Source organism: Coregonus lavaretus (assembly GCF_964263955.1).
Source record: "Coregonus lavaretus genome assembly, chromosome: 25".
Taxonomy (NCBI): Eukaryota; Metazoa; Chordata; class Actinopteri; order Salmoniformes; family Salmonidae; genus Coregonus; species Coregonus lavaretus.
Window position 1 is genome coordinate 29238726 of NC_140012.1, and position 17593 is coordinate 29256318.

Here is a 17593-nt window from a genome sequence, read left to right on the forward strand (position 1 = left end):
TGACAAAGCGAAAACCGGTTTTTAGAATTATTTTCAAATGTAAAAAAATAAATTAACTGAAATACCTTATTTACATAAGTATTCAGACCCTTTGATTCAGACCCTTTGCTATGAGACTCGAAATTGAACTCAGGTGCATCCTGTTTCCATTGATCATCCTTGAGATGTTCTACAACTTGATTGGAGTCCACCTGTGATAAATTAAATTGATTGGACATGATTTGTAAAGGCACAGACCTGTCTATACAGTGAGGGAAAAAAGTATTTGATACCCTGCTGATTTTGTACGTTTGCCCACTGACAAAGAAATGATCAGTCTATAATTTTAATGGTAGGTTTATTTGAACAGTGAGAGACAGAATAACAACAAAAGAATCCAGAAAAACGCATGTCAAAAATGTTATAAATTGATTTGCATTTTAATGAGGGAAATAAGTATTTGACCCCTCTGCAAAACATGACTTAGTACTTGGTGGCAAAACCCTTGTTGGCAATCACAGAGGTCAGACGTTTCTTGTAGTTGGCCACCAGGTTTGCACACATCTCAGGAGGGATTGAAGCGCGAGGCTAAACTTCTCAGCTGTTTTGGACCCGTACCTACCACGCTCTAACAGCGTGAAGCGAACCCATGCACATGTGCAGATACTGTGTGTGGCTGTGTGAGAGCGAAGTCTTGCATCTCGCTCATCGCAATATCTGCGGTGCTGCTCGTAGCAACATCATTTTTCTGAGTCTACCTTTAATATGAAGTGTTTTGTGTTATGGGCCCAGGTCAAAAGTAGTACATTGTAAAGGGTGCACTCAGTCTCACCTGCCAGTTTCCCTGTCGGACAGCACTGAACAGGGGTATGATGCCTCGTCTGTTGGGCTGAGCCACAGCTGCTCCTTGCTCCAGCAGTAGTCTGCAGACGTCTAGCTTCCCCCGGCCTGCCGCTGCCGTCAGAGCTACAGGGAGAGGAGATGGACACACAGGGATCAGCCATGTTATACAACACAAGTATTTTACAGGGAAAGAGGGAGGCGAGAAAGGAGAGAACGTATTGTGTTGTGGGAGTAGACAGTCACGTCTACGCATTTATCTGATTGAGTCATACAAGTATTGTTCCCAACAGGACAGAGAGTAGAGGGGCACACAGGGATCAGCCATGTTATACAACACAACTCTTCAAAAAATAAATAACTAACCTTTATCAAATCAAATCAAATTGTATTTGCCACATGCGCCGAATACAACAGGTGTAGACATTACCGTAAAATGCTTACTTACAGCCCTTTATTTCTTAATAAAAAGTCAAATAAAACAACAACAACAAAAAAGTGTTGAGAAAAAAGAGCAGAAGTAAAATAAAAAAACAGTAGGGAGGCTATATACAGGGGGGGTACCGGTGCAGAGTCAATGTGCGGGGGCACCGTCTAGTTGAGGTAGTTGAGGTAATATGTACATGTGGGTAGAGTTAAAGTGACTATGCATAAATAATTAACAGAGTAGCAACAGCGTAAAAAGATGGGGTGGGGGTGGGGGGGCAGTGCAAATAGTCTGGGTAGCCATGATTAGCTGTTCAGGAGTCTTATGGCTTGGGGGTAGAAGCAGTTGAGAAGCCTTTTGGACCTAGACTTGGCACTCCAGTACCGCTTGCCGTGCGGTAGCAGAGAGAACAGTCTATGACTAGGGTGGCTGGAGTCTTTGACAATTTTGTGGGCCTTCCTCTGATACCGCCTGGTATAGAGGTCCTGGATAGCAGGAAGCTTGGCCCCAGTGATGTACTGGGCCGTACGCACTACCCTCTGTAGTGCCTTGCGATCAGAGGCCGAGCAGTTGCCATACCAGGCAGTGATGCAACCAGTCAGGATGCTCTCGATGGTGCAGCTGTAGAACCTTTTGAGGATCTGAGGACGCATGCCAAATCTTTTCAGTCTCCTGAGGGGGAATAGGGTTTGTCGTGCCCTCTTCACGTCTGTCTTGGTGTGTTTGGACCATGATCGTTTGTTGGTGATGTGGACACCAAGGAACTTGAAGCTCTCAACCTGTTCCACTACAGCCCCGTCGATGAGAATGTTTTTTCCCCTGTAGTCCACAATCATCTCCTTTGTCTTGGTCACGTTGAGGGAGAGGTTGTTATCCTGGAACCACACGGCCAGGTCTCTGACATCCTCCCTATAGGCTGTCTCATCGTTGTCGGTGATCAGGCCTACCACTGTTGTGTCGTCTGCAAACTTAATGATGGTGTTGGAGTCGTGCCTGGCCGTGCAGTCATGGGTGAACAGGGAGTACAGGAGGGGACTGAGCACGCACCCCTGAGGGGCCCCCGTGTTGAGGATCAGTGTGGCAGATGTGTTGTTACCTACCCTTACCACCTGGGGGCGGCCCATCAGGAAGTCCAGCATCCAGTTGCAGAGGGAGGTGTTTAGTCCCAGGATCCTTAGCTTAGTGATGAGCTTTGCGGGCACTATGGTGTTGAACGCTGAGCTTAAGTCAATGAATAGCATTCTCACGTAGGTGTTCCTCTTGTCCAGGTGGGAAAGGGCAGTGTGGAGTGCAATATAGATTGCATCATCTGTGGATCTGTTAGGTGCGGTATGCAAATTGGAGTGGGTCTAGGGTTTCTGGGATAATGGTGTTGATGTGAGCCATGACCAGCCTTTCAAAGCACTTCATGGCTACAGACGTCAGTGCTACGGGTCGGTAGTCATTTAGGCAGGTTATCTTAGTGTCCCTGGGCACAGGGACTATGGTGGTCTGCTTGAAACATGTTGGTATTACAGACTCAGTCAGGGACATGTTGAAAATGTCGGTGAAGACACTTGCCAGTTGGTCAGCACATGCTCGGAGTACACGTCCTGGTAATCCGTCTGGCCCTGCAGCCTTGTGAATGTTGACCTGCTTAAAAGTCTTACTCACATCGGCTATGGAGAGCGTGATCACATAGTCATCCGGAACAGCTGGTGCTCTCATGCATGCTTCAGTGTTGCTTGCCTCGAAGCGAGCATAGAAGTGGTTTAGCTCGTCTGGTAGGCTTGTGTCACTGGGCAGCTCGCGGCTGTGCTTCTTTTTGTAGTCTGTCATCATTTTCAAGCCCTGCCACATCCGGCGAGCATCAGAGCCGGTGTAGTACGATTCAATCTTAGTCCTGTATTGACTCTTTGCCTGTTTGATGGTTCGTCGGAGGGCATAGCGGGATTTCTTATAAGCGTCCAGGTTAGAGTCCCGCTCCTTGAAAGCGGCAGCACTACCCTTTATCTCAGTGCGGATGTTGCCTGTAGTCCATGGCTTCTGGTTGGGGTATGTACGTCCGGTCACTGTGGGGATGACGTCATCGATGCACTTATTGATGAAGTCAGTGACTGATGTGGTGTACTCCTCAATGCCCTCCGAAGAATCCCGGAACATGTTCCAGTCTGTGCTAGCAAAACAGTCCAGTAGCTTAGCATCTGCGTCATCTGATCACTTTTTTATTAACCGAGTCACTGGTGCTTCCTGCTTTAGTTTTTGCTTATAAGCAGGAATCAGGAGGATAGAGTTATGGTCAGATTTGCCAAATGGAGGGCGAGGGAGAGCTTTGTATACGTCTCTGTGTTTGGAGTAAAGGTGGTCTAGAGTTTTTTTTTCCTCTGGTTGCACATCATTATAAGAGTTACAGCCATTATGTGTGTCATTTGTTAGTATGCAGACAGAGTGGAGAGTGGGAGTAGACAGACAGACAGTAGATATCGGTAGATAAACAGTAGACCGACAGTAAACAGACAGTAGACAGACAGACAGTAGACAGACAGTAACATCTATGGATTTAACTGACTGAGTCATATTAGTACTGAGAGAGAGAATAGGCTCTAACAGTAATAGCTTGATTTATCTCAATCTTTCCAATCCTCATGTGGGAACCACATGTTCAGTGCTCCCGAGTGGCACAGCGGTCTAAGGCACTGCATCTCAGTGCTTGAGGCGTCACTACAGACCCCCTGGTTCGATTCCAGGCTGTATCACAACCGGCCGTGATTGGGAGTCCCATAGGGCGGCGCACAATTGGCCCAACGTCGTCCAGGTTTGGCCGGTGTAGGCCGTCATTGTAAATAAGAATTTGTTCTTAACTGACTTGCCTAGTTAAATAAAGGTAAGAAATCTAAAAAATAAAATAACACAGTCATTGTTGAGCACCCCAGAGCAGACCGGTCCCCCCTCTGCTCTCCCTCTGAGACTAGCTCCGAGCTCTGCCCTGCCCTGTCTGTCTGTGCTCCAATGACACCACTGCACTGTCTGACATCAGTCAGCCTCTGTCTGGCGCAGAAGCAGCAGAGCAAATCTCTCTCATATCTGCACTGCAGCCCTCGCTCTAGGGGTCTGCTCAAATCCGTCATGACTAGTCTGATTGAAGACAATTTATTATCATGTTTTATCGAAGTGTAGTGATCTAAAACCTTGTGATAAACAAGACAGCAAGCATCACTTCCTATGTTTAAGCAAGCAATCATGACATCCATTCACATTTTGGTGGCCGCTACAACTTATCTTTAGCCCAGACTAAGCATCGGCTTAGAATTCAAGTATCAAACCTAAAGCCACGGACACGTAATGATTCTCCCTAAGAAAACAGCACTGTAAAAATGGACAGGGTAAAAAAAACTAGTTTGCGGAGTTGAAAACTGAATCTCCACAAGGCTGCGGACTATATCTGAAGACCTTTTTAAAAAGCACATGACGAGAGGCCTTAGCGTACCTGTCTCTCCCCACAGGGTGTCAAAGTTGTTAATCTGAGCACGTTCCACCTCCTCCTCATCCTTCTCTGGCAGGTCCAGCAGGTAGGACACAATCTGGTGGAAATAATGATTATTATATTATTATACATATTACACCTCCAAAAAACACAAACAACTGAAAAATCACTAGTGTGAGTGGCATGCAATACTAGTAGGACCGCAGAGGGATAAAAAATGAATTGCTATCCAGTCCACACACTGCAGGGAAATTACCCAGACGTCTAAAAAAGAAACTCTCTATTCTTAGCTCTACAAAACTGTCAGCTAAGTGAGGTCTACAGTATACCCAGGTAATATATTTCACAAAATATCCCAGGTAAGGCGATCTGCTGGGAGGCCTACCTCTGTGTATCCCATGCTAGCTGCAGCAATGAGGGCATGCTGGATGGCGTGGCTCTTGCTGAAGGCTCCTTGCTGCTGCTGTTGTGGTTGTTTTTGCCCCATGGCCCAGTCCCACTGGATGAGGAACTTGACCATCTCTATGTGGCCCCTGAGAGCTGCATGCACCATGGCACACTGACCATTCTTATCCAGGTGGTCCACCTGTTGATGGACACACACACACACACAATTCACACACACAAAGTTGGTCAATCCCCATTCGTCCTCGGAACATATCCATAGATAGAGATGAATCTACAAACACACACTGCCCCCTCTCTCCCCCTCTCACCTTGGCTCTCCTGCGACACAGTGTGTTGACTATAGCCATGTGTCCCCCAGAGGCAGCATAGCCCAGCGGGGTGAGACCGCTCTCTGAGGGCTGGTCTACAGAGGCTCCGTACTCCAACAGCAGCCCCACCATGTCAATATAACCCAGGTGGGCATGCACACACAGCACCGGGGCGTTGTTCAACACCTCTGTAAGGTAGTTCACGTTGGCACCACCAAGCATCAGCAACCGGCTCACCTGCACACAGACAGATTTCACACAATGTTATACACAGAGAAAACTGTAGAGAAAGTACAGTTTCATTTATCAGTAGGAACAGCCCCTCAGGCGATGAACCTAATTTGGAATACACAAGTTGGTTGGCCCCCTATCAGAGGGAGAGCTGAAACCCTGATGAAGGCAGCATAGCTGTCCAAACGTTGGGATCTACGGAGCCATGAGTGTGAGGCTTTTCTTTTCAGATGGAAAGCAGTACCTTGATGTTAAGAGGGAAAAGCAGCAGTGTTGTAGTACTCGAGTCACAAGTACTCAGTGAATCGGTCTTGTCTCGGTGTCGGATACATTCGTACTCGGTCTTGACTCTGTCACGGAAAGTGAGGACTCTGTCACGGAAAGTGAGGACTTGCCACCAATTGTGCAAGTTCTCCCACTTAAAAAGATGAGAGAGGCCTGTAATTTTCATCATAGGTACACGTCAACTATGACAGACAAAATGAGAAAAAAATCCAGAAAATCACATTGTAGGATTTTTTATGAATTTATTTGCAAAATATGGTGGAAAATAAGTCTTTGGTCAATAACAAAAGTTTCTCAATACTTTGTTATATACCCTTTGTTGGCAATGACACAGGTCAAACGTTTTCTGTAAGTCTTCACAAGGTTTTCACACACTGTTGCTGGTATTTTGGCCCATTCCTCCATGCAGATCTCCTCTAGAGCAGTGATGTTTTGGGACTGTCGCTGGGCAACACGGACTTTCAACTCCCTCCAAAGATTTTCTATGGGGTTGAGATCTGGAGAATGGCTAGGCCACTCCAGGACCTTGAAATGCTTCTTACGAAGCCACTCCTTCGTTGCCCGGGCGGTGTGTTTGGGATCATTGTCATGCTGAAAGACCCAGCCACGTTTCATCTTCAATGCCCTTGCTGATGGAAGGAGGTTTTCACTCAAAATCTCACGATACATGGCCCCATTCATTCTTTCCTTTACACGGATCAGTCGTCCTGGTCCCTTTGCAGAAAAACAGCCCCAAAGCATGATGTTTCCACCCCCATGCTTCACAGTAGGTATGGTGTTCTTTGGATGCAACTCAGCATTCTTTGTCCTCCAAACACGACGAGTTGAGTTTTTACCAAAAAGTTCTATTTTGGTTTCATCTGACCATATGACATTCTCCCAATCCTCTTCTGGATCATCCAAATGCACTCTAGCAAACTTCAGACGGGCCTGGACATGTACTGGCTTAAGCAGGGGGACACGTCTGGCACTGCAGGATTTGAGTCCCTGGCAGCGTAGTGTGTTACTGATGGTAGGCTTTGTTACTTTGGTCCCAGCTCTCTGCAGGTCATTCACTAGGTCCCCCCGTGTGGTTCTGGGATTTTTGCTCACCGTTCTTGTGATCATTTTGACCCCACGGGATGAGATCTTGCGTGGAGCCCCAGATCGAGGGAGATTATTAGTGGTCTTGTATGTCTTCCATTTCCTAATAATTGCTCCCACAGTTGATTTCTTCAAACCAAGCTGCTTACCTATTGCAGATTCAGTCTTCCCAGCCTGGTGCAGGTCTACAATTTTGTTTCTGGTGTCCTTTGACAGCTCTTTGGTCTTGGCCATAGTGGAGTTTGGAGTGTGACTGTTTGAGGTTGTGGACAGGTGTCTTTTATACTGATAACAAGTTCAAACAGGTGCCATTAATACAGGTAACGAGTGGAGGACAGAGGAGCCTCTTAAAGAAGAAGTTACAGGTCTGTGAGAGCCAGAAATCTTGCTTGTTTGTAGGTGACCAAATACTTATTTTCCACCATAATTTGCAAATAAATTCATTAAAAATCCTACAATGTGATTTTCTGGATTTTTTTTTCTCAATTTGTCTGTCATAGTTGACGTGTACCTATGATGAAAATTACAGGCCTCTCTCATCTTTTTAAGTGGGAGAACTTGCACAATTGGTGGCTGACTAAATACTTTTTTTCCCCACTGTATCAGCTTCCATTCAGTCAGCGCATAAAACCGCTTCGCCAGGCCAAATATATACACTCCTTTCTTGAAACATTAATACAGTATCTTAACAGCCTTTATATCTATTGTATATATGTTTGCGCAGTTTCAAAACTATAGGCCTTCAGTGTGTGACAGGTTCGTGATTCTGAAAGGACAGCAACCATAATAGCAGAGCACTTATGTAGGAGAGTGCACTTTTTGTAAAACACAAAGGGCCAGTAGTGTAGTGGAGGCTATACGCAAGTATAAGCCGTATACACAAATTTTTTTCAGTGGGCATTGCATATACTCACTTCTTAATCCATACTGATGCGTATCAAAGTAGTGTAGTGAAGGTATATGATTTATGTAGTACAATAGAGAAATCATGCACAAAGTAGCCTACACAATTGCAAAGCACGTGAAATATATTCACATGTGCCCGCACACATAGCCTTGTTTCAGCAGAATATCATCTGCAGGCAGCAAGAGTGTGCCGCTCTCAACTGGTTTCGGCATGGAGCAGCTCACAGAAGAATGACATCGGTAGCCGGTAGGGTAGGAAAGACGTTTGAACTTATGATATCTACCAGTAAACGCTAACTAATGCAACAATGGGTATGCAAACCAGGTATTGAAAAAGTTTAGTCCGAAGTGTTGGTTAGTAGGCTACAGTGAGGGAAAAAAGTATTTGATCCCCTGCTGATTTTGTACGTTTGTCCACTGACAAAGAAATTATCAGTCTATAATTTTAATGGTAGGTTTATTTGAACAGTGAAATACAGAATAACAACAAAAAAATCCAGAAAAACGCATGTCAAAAATGTTATAAATTGATTTGCATTTTAATGAGGGAAATAAGTATTTGACCCCCTCTCAATCAGAAAGATTTCTGGCTCCCAGGTGTCTTTTATACAGGTAACGAGCTGAGATTAGGAGCACACTCTTAAAGGGAGTGCTCCTAATCTCAGTTTGTTACCTGTATAAAAGACACCTGTCCACAGAAGCAGTCAATCAATCAGACTCCAAACTCTCCACCATGGCCAAGACCAAAGAGCTCTCCAAGAATGTCAGGGACAAGATTGTAGACCTACACAAGGCTGGAATGGGCTACAAGACAATCGCCAAGCAGCTTGATGAGAAGGTGACAACAGTTGGTGCGATTATTCGCAAATGGAAGAAACACAAAATAACTGTCAATCTCCCTCGGCCTGGGGCTCCATGCAAGATCTCACCTCGTGGAGTTGCAATGATCATGAGAACGGTGAGGAATCAGCCCAGAACTACACGGGAGGATCTTGTCAATGATCTCAAGGCAGCTGGGACCATAGTCACCAAGAAAACAATTGGTAACACACTACGTCGTGAAGGACTGAAATCCTGCAGCGGCCGCAAGGTCCCCCTGCTCAAGAAAGCACATATACAGGCCCGTCTGAAGTTTGCCAATGAACATCTGAATTATCCAGAGGAGAACTGGGTGAAAGTGTTGTGGTCAGATGAGACCAAAATCGAGCTCTTTGGCATCAACTCAACTTGCCGTGTTTGGAGGAGGAGGAATGCTGCCTATGACCCCAAGAACACCATCCCCACTGTCAAACATGGAGGAGGAAACATTATGCTTTGGGGATGTTTTTCTGCTAAGGGGACAGGACAACTTTACCGCATCAAAGGGACAATGGACGGGGCCATGTACCGTCAAATCGTGGGTGAGAACCTCCTTCCCTCAGCCAGGGCATTAAAAATGGGTCGTGGATGGGTATTCCAGCATGACAATGACCCAAAACACACGGCCAAGGCAACAAAGGAGTGGCTCAAGAAGAAGCACATTAAGGTCCTGGAGTGGCCTAGCCAGTCTCCAGACCTTAATTCCATAGAAAATCTGTGTAGCGAGCTGAAGGTTCGAGTTGCCAAAAATCAGGCTTAATGACTTGGAGAAGATCTGCAAAGAGGAGTGGGACAAAATCCCTCCTGAAATGTGTGCAAACCTGGTGGCCAACTACAAGAAACGTCTGACCTCTGTGATTGCCAACAAGGGTTTTGCCACCAAGTACTAAGTCATGTTTTGCAGAGGGGTCAAATAATGATTTCCCTCATTAAAATGCAAATCAATTTATAACATTTTTGACATGCGTTTTTCTGGATTTTGTTGTTGTTATTCTGTCTCTCACTGTTCAAATAAACCTACCATTAAAATTATAGACTGATCATGTCTTTGTCAGTGGGCAAACGTACAAAATCAGCAGGGGATCAAATACTTTTTTCCCTCACTGTATTTGTGATGTGCAATTGTCATCATGCCCTGTTTGCATCAGGAGCGTAGACATGGAAGGGCCTGGGTGAACAGAGGCCAACCCACTGGGGAGCCAGGCCCTGACAGGCCCACCCAATCAGATTGATGTGGTTTAAGCATTGTTGTGGACTTAGACCATCACATTGTTGTATTTTTTCTATTTAAAAAAAAAGTGTGATTTTGAGAGTGAAAATCTGAAAAATCTATAGGAAAACTCATTAAAACAAAAACATAGGATTTTTCACACAGGGTGCCTTTCCTTCGCTGGGCGGGCCGTTTGGAAACTTTTGGGGAACATTTTAGAATACCCACTTCTCCAGGCACCACTACACCACTGCATAGGGCCGATGGAAAGACAGCAGTCACATACAGCATGATGTTAAAGGATAAGCAGTCCATAAACCCCAAACAGCATGATGTTAAAGGATAAGCAGTCCATAAACTCTGACATAGTGCTTCTACACCTGCATTACTAGCTGTTTGGGGTTTTAGGGTGGGTTTCTGTACAGCACTTCGAGATATTAGCTGATGTAACAAGAACTATATAAAATAAAATTGATTGATTGATTGACATAATAAGCCAGTAGGTCCCAATCATAAGAATACAAAAACAAAACCATTAAGCATTTTCCAATCGAAATGTACAACTATTACTTCCCATTGCAAAAAACATTTCAAATTTAGCACACAAAGTAACCAGTGACCTAACGTTTAAAGTGGACCTGACAGTGTTTTAACTACTTTGCAGATATGAAACAAACAGACAATCATAATATCAGACACAAATATAAAATTCCCAGTTTATGCTACAAGACCAAATTCATAAGAGGTTTTAAAAATAGGTTATATTTGACTCAACGTTCCATGACATACACTAAGGCATTTTTGGCAGAATAGATGGATGCAGTTCAACGCATGATTAATATAATTCACCAATACATTTCTAGGTAGTCCAAAAAATATTGCTATCAGGTTTTAAATCACAGCTGGGCTGGTACATTGTTTGCTGCCTCCATTTGGGAGGCACTGTTTCAGTTTCAATGACTCAATGTTCTGGACAAAAACGGACTAATGTAACTAAGGCTGGGAATGTCAATACAATCAAACTAGCAAGGGCAATGATCGCAAGTCAGTCATAACGTGGCTAATAGGCTAGCGTATCTATTTATGTAGCAAGCTAAAAACACGGAGCCTAACGTTAGCTAGATAGCTAGCTAGCTAGATGCTAGGAGGATGTCATATGAGGAGTGGGTGAGTTACTGACTTTTTTCCCTCATATCAATTTTCTGTGTCTATACACAGCTAGAGCTAGAGCTAGAAAGCGCAGAACAACTGATGAATTTACAAACGCGTAACACCTGCTGGATATGACCGATGTCAGTAAGTGTAGACCAAAAAAGTAATAGTTAGTCAAGAATGCTCTAGATAACATGTAAACAGTCTAACCTGCTCTGCTACGGCAAGTAAAATGGTCAGAGTGAGGTGTTCTCTCATTTGTGTCTGGAAGTAGCTAGCTAGCAAGCTAGCCAACTTTAGCCAGTTAGCTTGGGTGCTTGGTTGGGACAAGCATGCATTGGCAGGCAAGTTGCAGAAGGACAAGGAGGCTACAATTCCCCATTGTTTATCAGTGCAATTTTGACAGCAAACTAGCTGAAAATTTGAGAGGGTTTATCTGATGTTCCTTCATTAGATGATAGCTCATCTTGCTCCGGCTAGCATTAGTTGTTGATCTTGTTATTGTTGATGTGCATACCTGAGGGAGAGAGAGCCTACCTTTTCATGGTCGTTTTGATCAATAGAACTGTTAAGTTCCCAAATGTAAGTGGACTCCTTTGGTGTTTATACACTGCTCAAAAAAATAAAGGGAACACTTAAACAACACAATGTAACTCCAAGTCAATCACACTTCTGTGAAATCAAACTGTCCACTTAGGAAGCAACACTGATTGACAATACATTTCACATGCTGTTGTGCAAATGGAATAGACAACAGGTGGAAATTATAGGCAATTAGCAAGACACCCCCAATAAAGAAGTGGTTCTGCAGGTGGTGACCACAGACCACTTCTCAGTTCCTATGCTTCCTGGCTGATGTTTTGGTCACTTTTGAATGCTGGCGGTGCTTTCACTCTAGTGGTAGCATGAGACGGAGTCTACAACCCACACAAGTGGCTCAGGTAGTGCAGCTCATCCAGGATGGCACATCAATGCGAGCTGTGGCAAGAAGGTTTGCTGTGTCTGTCAGCATAGTGTCCAGAGCATGGAGGCGCTACCAGGAGACAGGCCAGTACATCAGGAGACGTGGAGGAGGCCGTAGGAGGGCAACAACCCAGCAGCAGGACCGCTACCTCCGCCTTTGTGCAAGGAGGAGCAGGAGGAGCACTGCCAGAGCCCTGCAAAATGACCTCTAGCAGGCCACAAATGTGTATGTGTCTGCTCAAACGGTCAGAAACAGACTCCATGAGGGTGGTATGAGGGCCCAACGTCCACAGGTGGGGGTTGTGCTTACAGCCCAACACCGTGCAGGACGTTTGGCATTTGTCAGAGAACACCAAGATTGGCAAATTCGCCACTGGCGCCCTGTGCTCTTCACAGATGAAAGCAGGTTCACACTGAGCACGTGACAGACGTGACAGAGTCTGGAGACGCCGTTGAGAACGTTCTGCTGCCTGCAACATCCTCCAGCATGACCGGTTTGGCGGTGGGTCAGTCATGGTGTGGGGTGGCATTTCTTTGGGGGGCCGCACAGCCCTCCATGTGCTCGCCAGAGGTAGCCTGACTGCCATTAGGTACCGAGATGAGATCCTCAGACCCCTTGTGAGACCATATGCTGGTGCGGTTGGCCCTGGGTTCCTCCTAATGCAAGACAATGCTAGACCTCATGTGGCTGGAGTGTGTCAGCAGTTCCTGCAAGAGGAAGGCATTGATGCTATGGACTGGCCCGCCCGTTCCCCAGACCTGAATCCAATTGAGTACATCTGGGACATCATGTCTCGCTCCATCCACCAACGCCACGTTGCACCACAGACTGTCCAGGAGTTGGCGGATGCTTTAGTCCAGGTCTGGGAGGAGATCCCTCAGGAGACCATCCGCCACCTCATCAGGAGCATGCCCAGGCGTTGTAGGGAGGTCATACAGGCACGTGGAGGCCACACACACTACTGAGCCTCATATTGACTTGTTTTAAGGACATTACATCAAAGTTGGATCAGCCTGTAGTGCGGTTTTCCACTTTAATTTTGATTGTGACTCCAAATGCAGACCTCCATGGGTTGATAAATTTGATTTCCATTGATAATTTTTGTGTGATTTTGTTGTCAGCACATTTAACTATGTAAAGAAAAAAGTATTTAATAAGATTATTTAATTCATTCAGATCTAGGATGTGTTGTTTAAGTGTTCCCTTTATTTTTTTGAGCAGTGTATATTTGCAGAAATCCATTCAGGTGTATTTTGGCGAATGTGTTCTAATAATCTAAAGTCGCGCGGTTGCAACTGCCTGTAAACACACAGTCCAGTTCAAAATGAATGATGGCAGGCCCGTGTGGTAAATGGCTTGTTTATATAAAAGCCTATTGTAGCTCTGATTGGCTATAGCGCACCGGTCTGTTTTTATTCGGTTTTATTGACTGCAGTGTCTATTAATTGTCCAAACACATGGCTGCTTTCCCACTCTGTATTGCTATAGAATTTTCTCAAATGCCTTAGTACAGTGAGGGAAAAAAGTATTTGATCCCCTGCTGATTTTGTAAGTTTGCCCACTGACAAAGAAATGATCAGTCTCTAATTTTAATGGTAGGTTTATTTGAACAGTGAGAGACAGAATAACAACAACAAAATCCAGAAAAAAAACGCATGTCAAAAATGTTATAAATTGATTAGCATTTTAATGAGGGAAATAAGTATTTGACCCCTCTGCAAAATATGACTTAGTACTTGGTGGCAAAACCCTTGTTGGCAATCACAGAGGTCAGACGTTTCTTGTAGTTGGCCACCAGGTTTGCACACATCTCAGGAGGGATTTTGTCCCACTCCTCTTTGCAGATCTTCTCCAAGTCATTAAGGTTTCGAGGCTGATGTTTGGCAACTCGAACATTCAGCTCCCTCCACATATTTTCTATGGGATTAAGGTCTGGAGACTTGCTAGGCCACTCCAGGACCTTAATGTGCTTCTTCTTGAGCCACTCCTTTATTTCCTTGGCCGTGTGTTTTGGGTCATTGTCATGCTGGAATACCCATCCACGACCCATTTTCAATGCCCTGGCTGAGGGAAGGAGGTTCTCACCCAAGATTTGACGGTACATGGCCCCGTCCATCGTCCCTTTGATGCGGTGAAGTTGTCCTGTCCCCTTAGCAGAAAAACACCCCCAAAGCATAATGTTTCCATGTTTGACGGTGGGGATGGTGTTCTTGGGGTCATAGGCAGCATTCCTCCTCCTCCGAGTTGAGTTGATGCCAAAGAGCTCCATTTTGGTCTCATCTGACCACAACACTTTCACCCAGTTCTCCTCTGAATCATTCAGATGTTCATTGGCAAACTTCAGACAGGCATGTATATGTGTTTTCTTGAGCAGGGGGTCCTTGCGGGCACTGCAGGATTTCAGTCCTTCACGGCGTAGTGTGTTACCAATTGTTTTCTTGGTGACTATGGTCCCAGCTGCCTTGAGATCATTGACAAGATCCTCCCGTGTAGTTCTGGGCTGATTCCTCACCGTTCTCATGATCATTGCAACTCCACGAGGTAAGATCTTGCATGGAGCCCCAGGCTGAGGGAGATTGACAGTTATTTTGTGTTTCTTCCATTTGCGAATAATCGCACCAACTGTTGTCACCTTCTCACCAAGCTGCTTAGTGATGGTCTTGTAGCCCATTCCAGCCTTGTGTAGGTCTACAATCTTGTCCCTGACATCCTTGGAGAGCTCTTTGGTCTTGGCCATGGTGGAGAGTTTGGAATCTGATTGATTGATTGCTTCTGTGGACAGGTGTCTTTTATACAGGTAACAAACTGAGATTAGGAGCACTCCCTTTAAGAGTTTGCTCCTAATCTCAGCTCGTTACCTGTATAAAAGACACCTGGGAGCCAGAAATCTTTCTGATTGAGAGGGGGTCAAATACTTATTTCCCTCATTAATATGCAAATCAATTTATAACATTTTTGACATGTGTTTTTCTGGATTTTGTTGTTGTTATTCTGTCTCTCACTGTTCAAATAAACCTACCATTAAAATTATAGACTGATCATTTGTTTGTCAGTGGGCAAACGTACAAAATCAGCAGGGGATCAAATACTTTTTTCCCTCACTGTATATATAATTCCCAAACATTCTAAGAATTGATGAAAACGTGAAAATGACCATATCTAAGTGGTTGCATGTCAGAAAATGTTTAAAAAGTGTCATTCTTCCTGGGTGTGTATATGAACAGATTTTAAATCAGATATCATGTTGCTAAAATGCTGTCAGTTCCACTTTAAATGCAACAATGTTTCACACACACACACACAAGTTATCTCGCTATTGCGCAGTGACCTGTTGGCTGCCGCCGCCTTCTTTTTCTTCTTCGGTGAGGTTTAACGGCGGTTAAATGTTGCATTACCGCCACCTACTAGACTGGACTACAACTCCCTTATACTTTGCTTGAATGTTTTAAAAATAAATACCCTACCATCAAACACTACACTCAGAAAAACATACATGTAATAATAATAATAATAATAAAATAACACCACCCTACTCCACTATTTAAATCTATTTAGTCCTACCTCAGGCCAACAACACACCCTGTAACTCTTCTGATGTCAAGTCTCGCACACCCAAATACCTCTCTGCAGCTGCCACCACAACCACAATTTTCTGCGACTTACGTTCCATCCCTGCAGTACAGTTGATAACCATTGCTATAAATGCTAAAAATCCAATCTTACTGAAACATATATCACTTGTTGGCCTATCCCTCTGTACTGGTACAGAACTACTACTCACACCACTCCTCTCAGGATCCCTCCCCCTTGACCCATCTTTCTCTACTTTCTTCACTGCCTCAGCACATGACAACTTCTGCACTACACTACACTACTGAAACCTCAACCTGCCTCTCTCGCACGGGACATTTCTGATCCCCAGCCCCATGGGCACCCCTACAATTAACACATACCATTACTTTCACTAATGCTACACATTCCTTTGACTCATGCCCTTCTGCACACTTCTCACACCTAGAACCTCCCTCCTACACACTGCTGCCACATGCCCATAAGCTTGACACCTGTAACAACGTAATGTATTCGGCACAAAAGCTCTTACTTATATACCCTAACATCACTTTGTCGGGCCAAGACTCAACATCAAATCTCAAAAGAACAGACAATGATTCTTCTGTTTCACCACTCACGCCAACCTGTCTGCATCGCACCAAACGACGAGCATCACAAATACCGGGAATCTTCCCCTTCAATTGGTCAACCTTTACATTTACTGCTACCCCAGTAATCACCCCTTTCAATGGCGCCCTTTTCTTGAGCGCAAAACAATTCACATCTCTTGCCCCCATTCGTTTAACGCAGAGCGCCTGCTCCCTCTAACGAGCAGAAACACAAACAATTATCACAAGACCACTTCTGGTTACCCTCACCGATTCCACAGCACCCAACTCTGTTTTCACCCACCTTGAAACCACAAATGGATCAGCCAAAAGACAAGTTTCCACCTTTTCCAAAAACGTCACTCCTACTGTCACAGACTCATCTTTATCCTGACCCTCAGTGCAATCCTCGGGCTCCAAGAACTTCACCACACCTACCACCTCCGATACTTCACCCTCATTTACTTCCATTTCTCCTCGTCTTCAGCTCACTCTGCTTATACTTTCTACCATTCTTCTTTAACAAACCATCTTCCTTTTTTCCAACTTTTATTACCGACTCAATCTCACCCTCTTCCTCCCTCTCTCTCTTAGACCTCCTCTGCCTCTCTTTTTCCCTCCATTCCTCTTCCGTATTCCAAGTATACGTCTCCTTATGATAATAGTGCACTTCTCCTGACATACATCTTGTTCTTGCCTTCTCAAGGGATGCCATTTAACTGGCTGTCACAATCAGCACGAACCCCTCGGGATGTAGCGCTCAACAGTGCATCCCACAGAGCGCGTATTGATGTTCTTCTTTATCAATAGCTACCGCAACGCTTTTCCATTTCAAATAAGCGCGCTCTTCCAACCACCATCCACCGTCATTCGTTACGCTCTGTGTCGCCCAGTCCGCCTCCGCTGTTGGCCTTCAAGAAGGCAGAAGTTTCCATACGTTTTTGTAAAAATGGGCCCACCTATTAAGTCGAAATGTGATTGGTTGATTCCACTGTCACTCCAAAATGGTGCCCTAATACAGTTGAATGGCAGATGCCTTTATCTAGGTTCTGATGGCCTAGCCAATAGCTGACTTAGCTAGCTAGATGTATCTCCCCAGAGACCAGCAAAGAAAAATCCTGATTGGATATTTTTTTCCTCTTCAATGTTAACCCTTTCCTTTCCAACAAAAACTGAAGAGATTAAATCAGATCATTGAAAATAATAATATTATTATTATTATAACCATTATTTTATTTTATAAATCCTTAGCCCTTCTCTGAAGGTGTAGAAGGCTCATTGTTCCCCACTGTGTTTGGGTTAATAATAATTTGTAGAGT

At 44.7% G+C, this 17593-nt stretch overlaps 1 protein-coding gene across 1 annotated transcript in view; it reads right to left on the reverse strand.

Annotated features, from left to right (window-relative positions):
- LOC311100971 (protein TANC2-like) overlaps window positions 1–17593 on the reverse strand; it is a gene marked incomplete at both ends in the record, with an annotated part of 174237 nt that overhangs the window by 14960 nt on the left and 141684 nt on the right. Inside the window, 4 exons of the mRNA XM_084141975.1 lie at window positions 812–945; window positions 4713–4806; window positions 5095–5295; window positions 5426–5662. Of these exons, the coding sequence (XP_083998101.1) occupies window positions 812–945; window positions 4713–4806; window positions 5095–5295; window positions 5426–5662 (666 nt within the window). The remainder of the gene's footprint in view (window positions 1–811; window positions 946–4712; window positions 4807–5094; window positions 5296–5425; window positions 5663–17593) is intronic.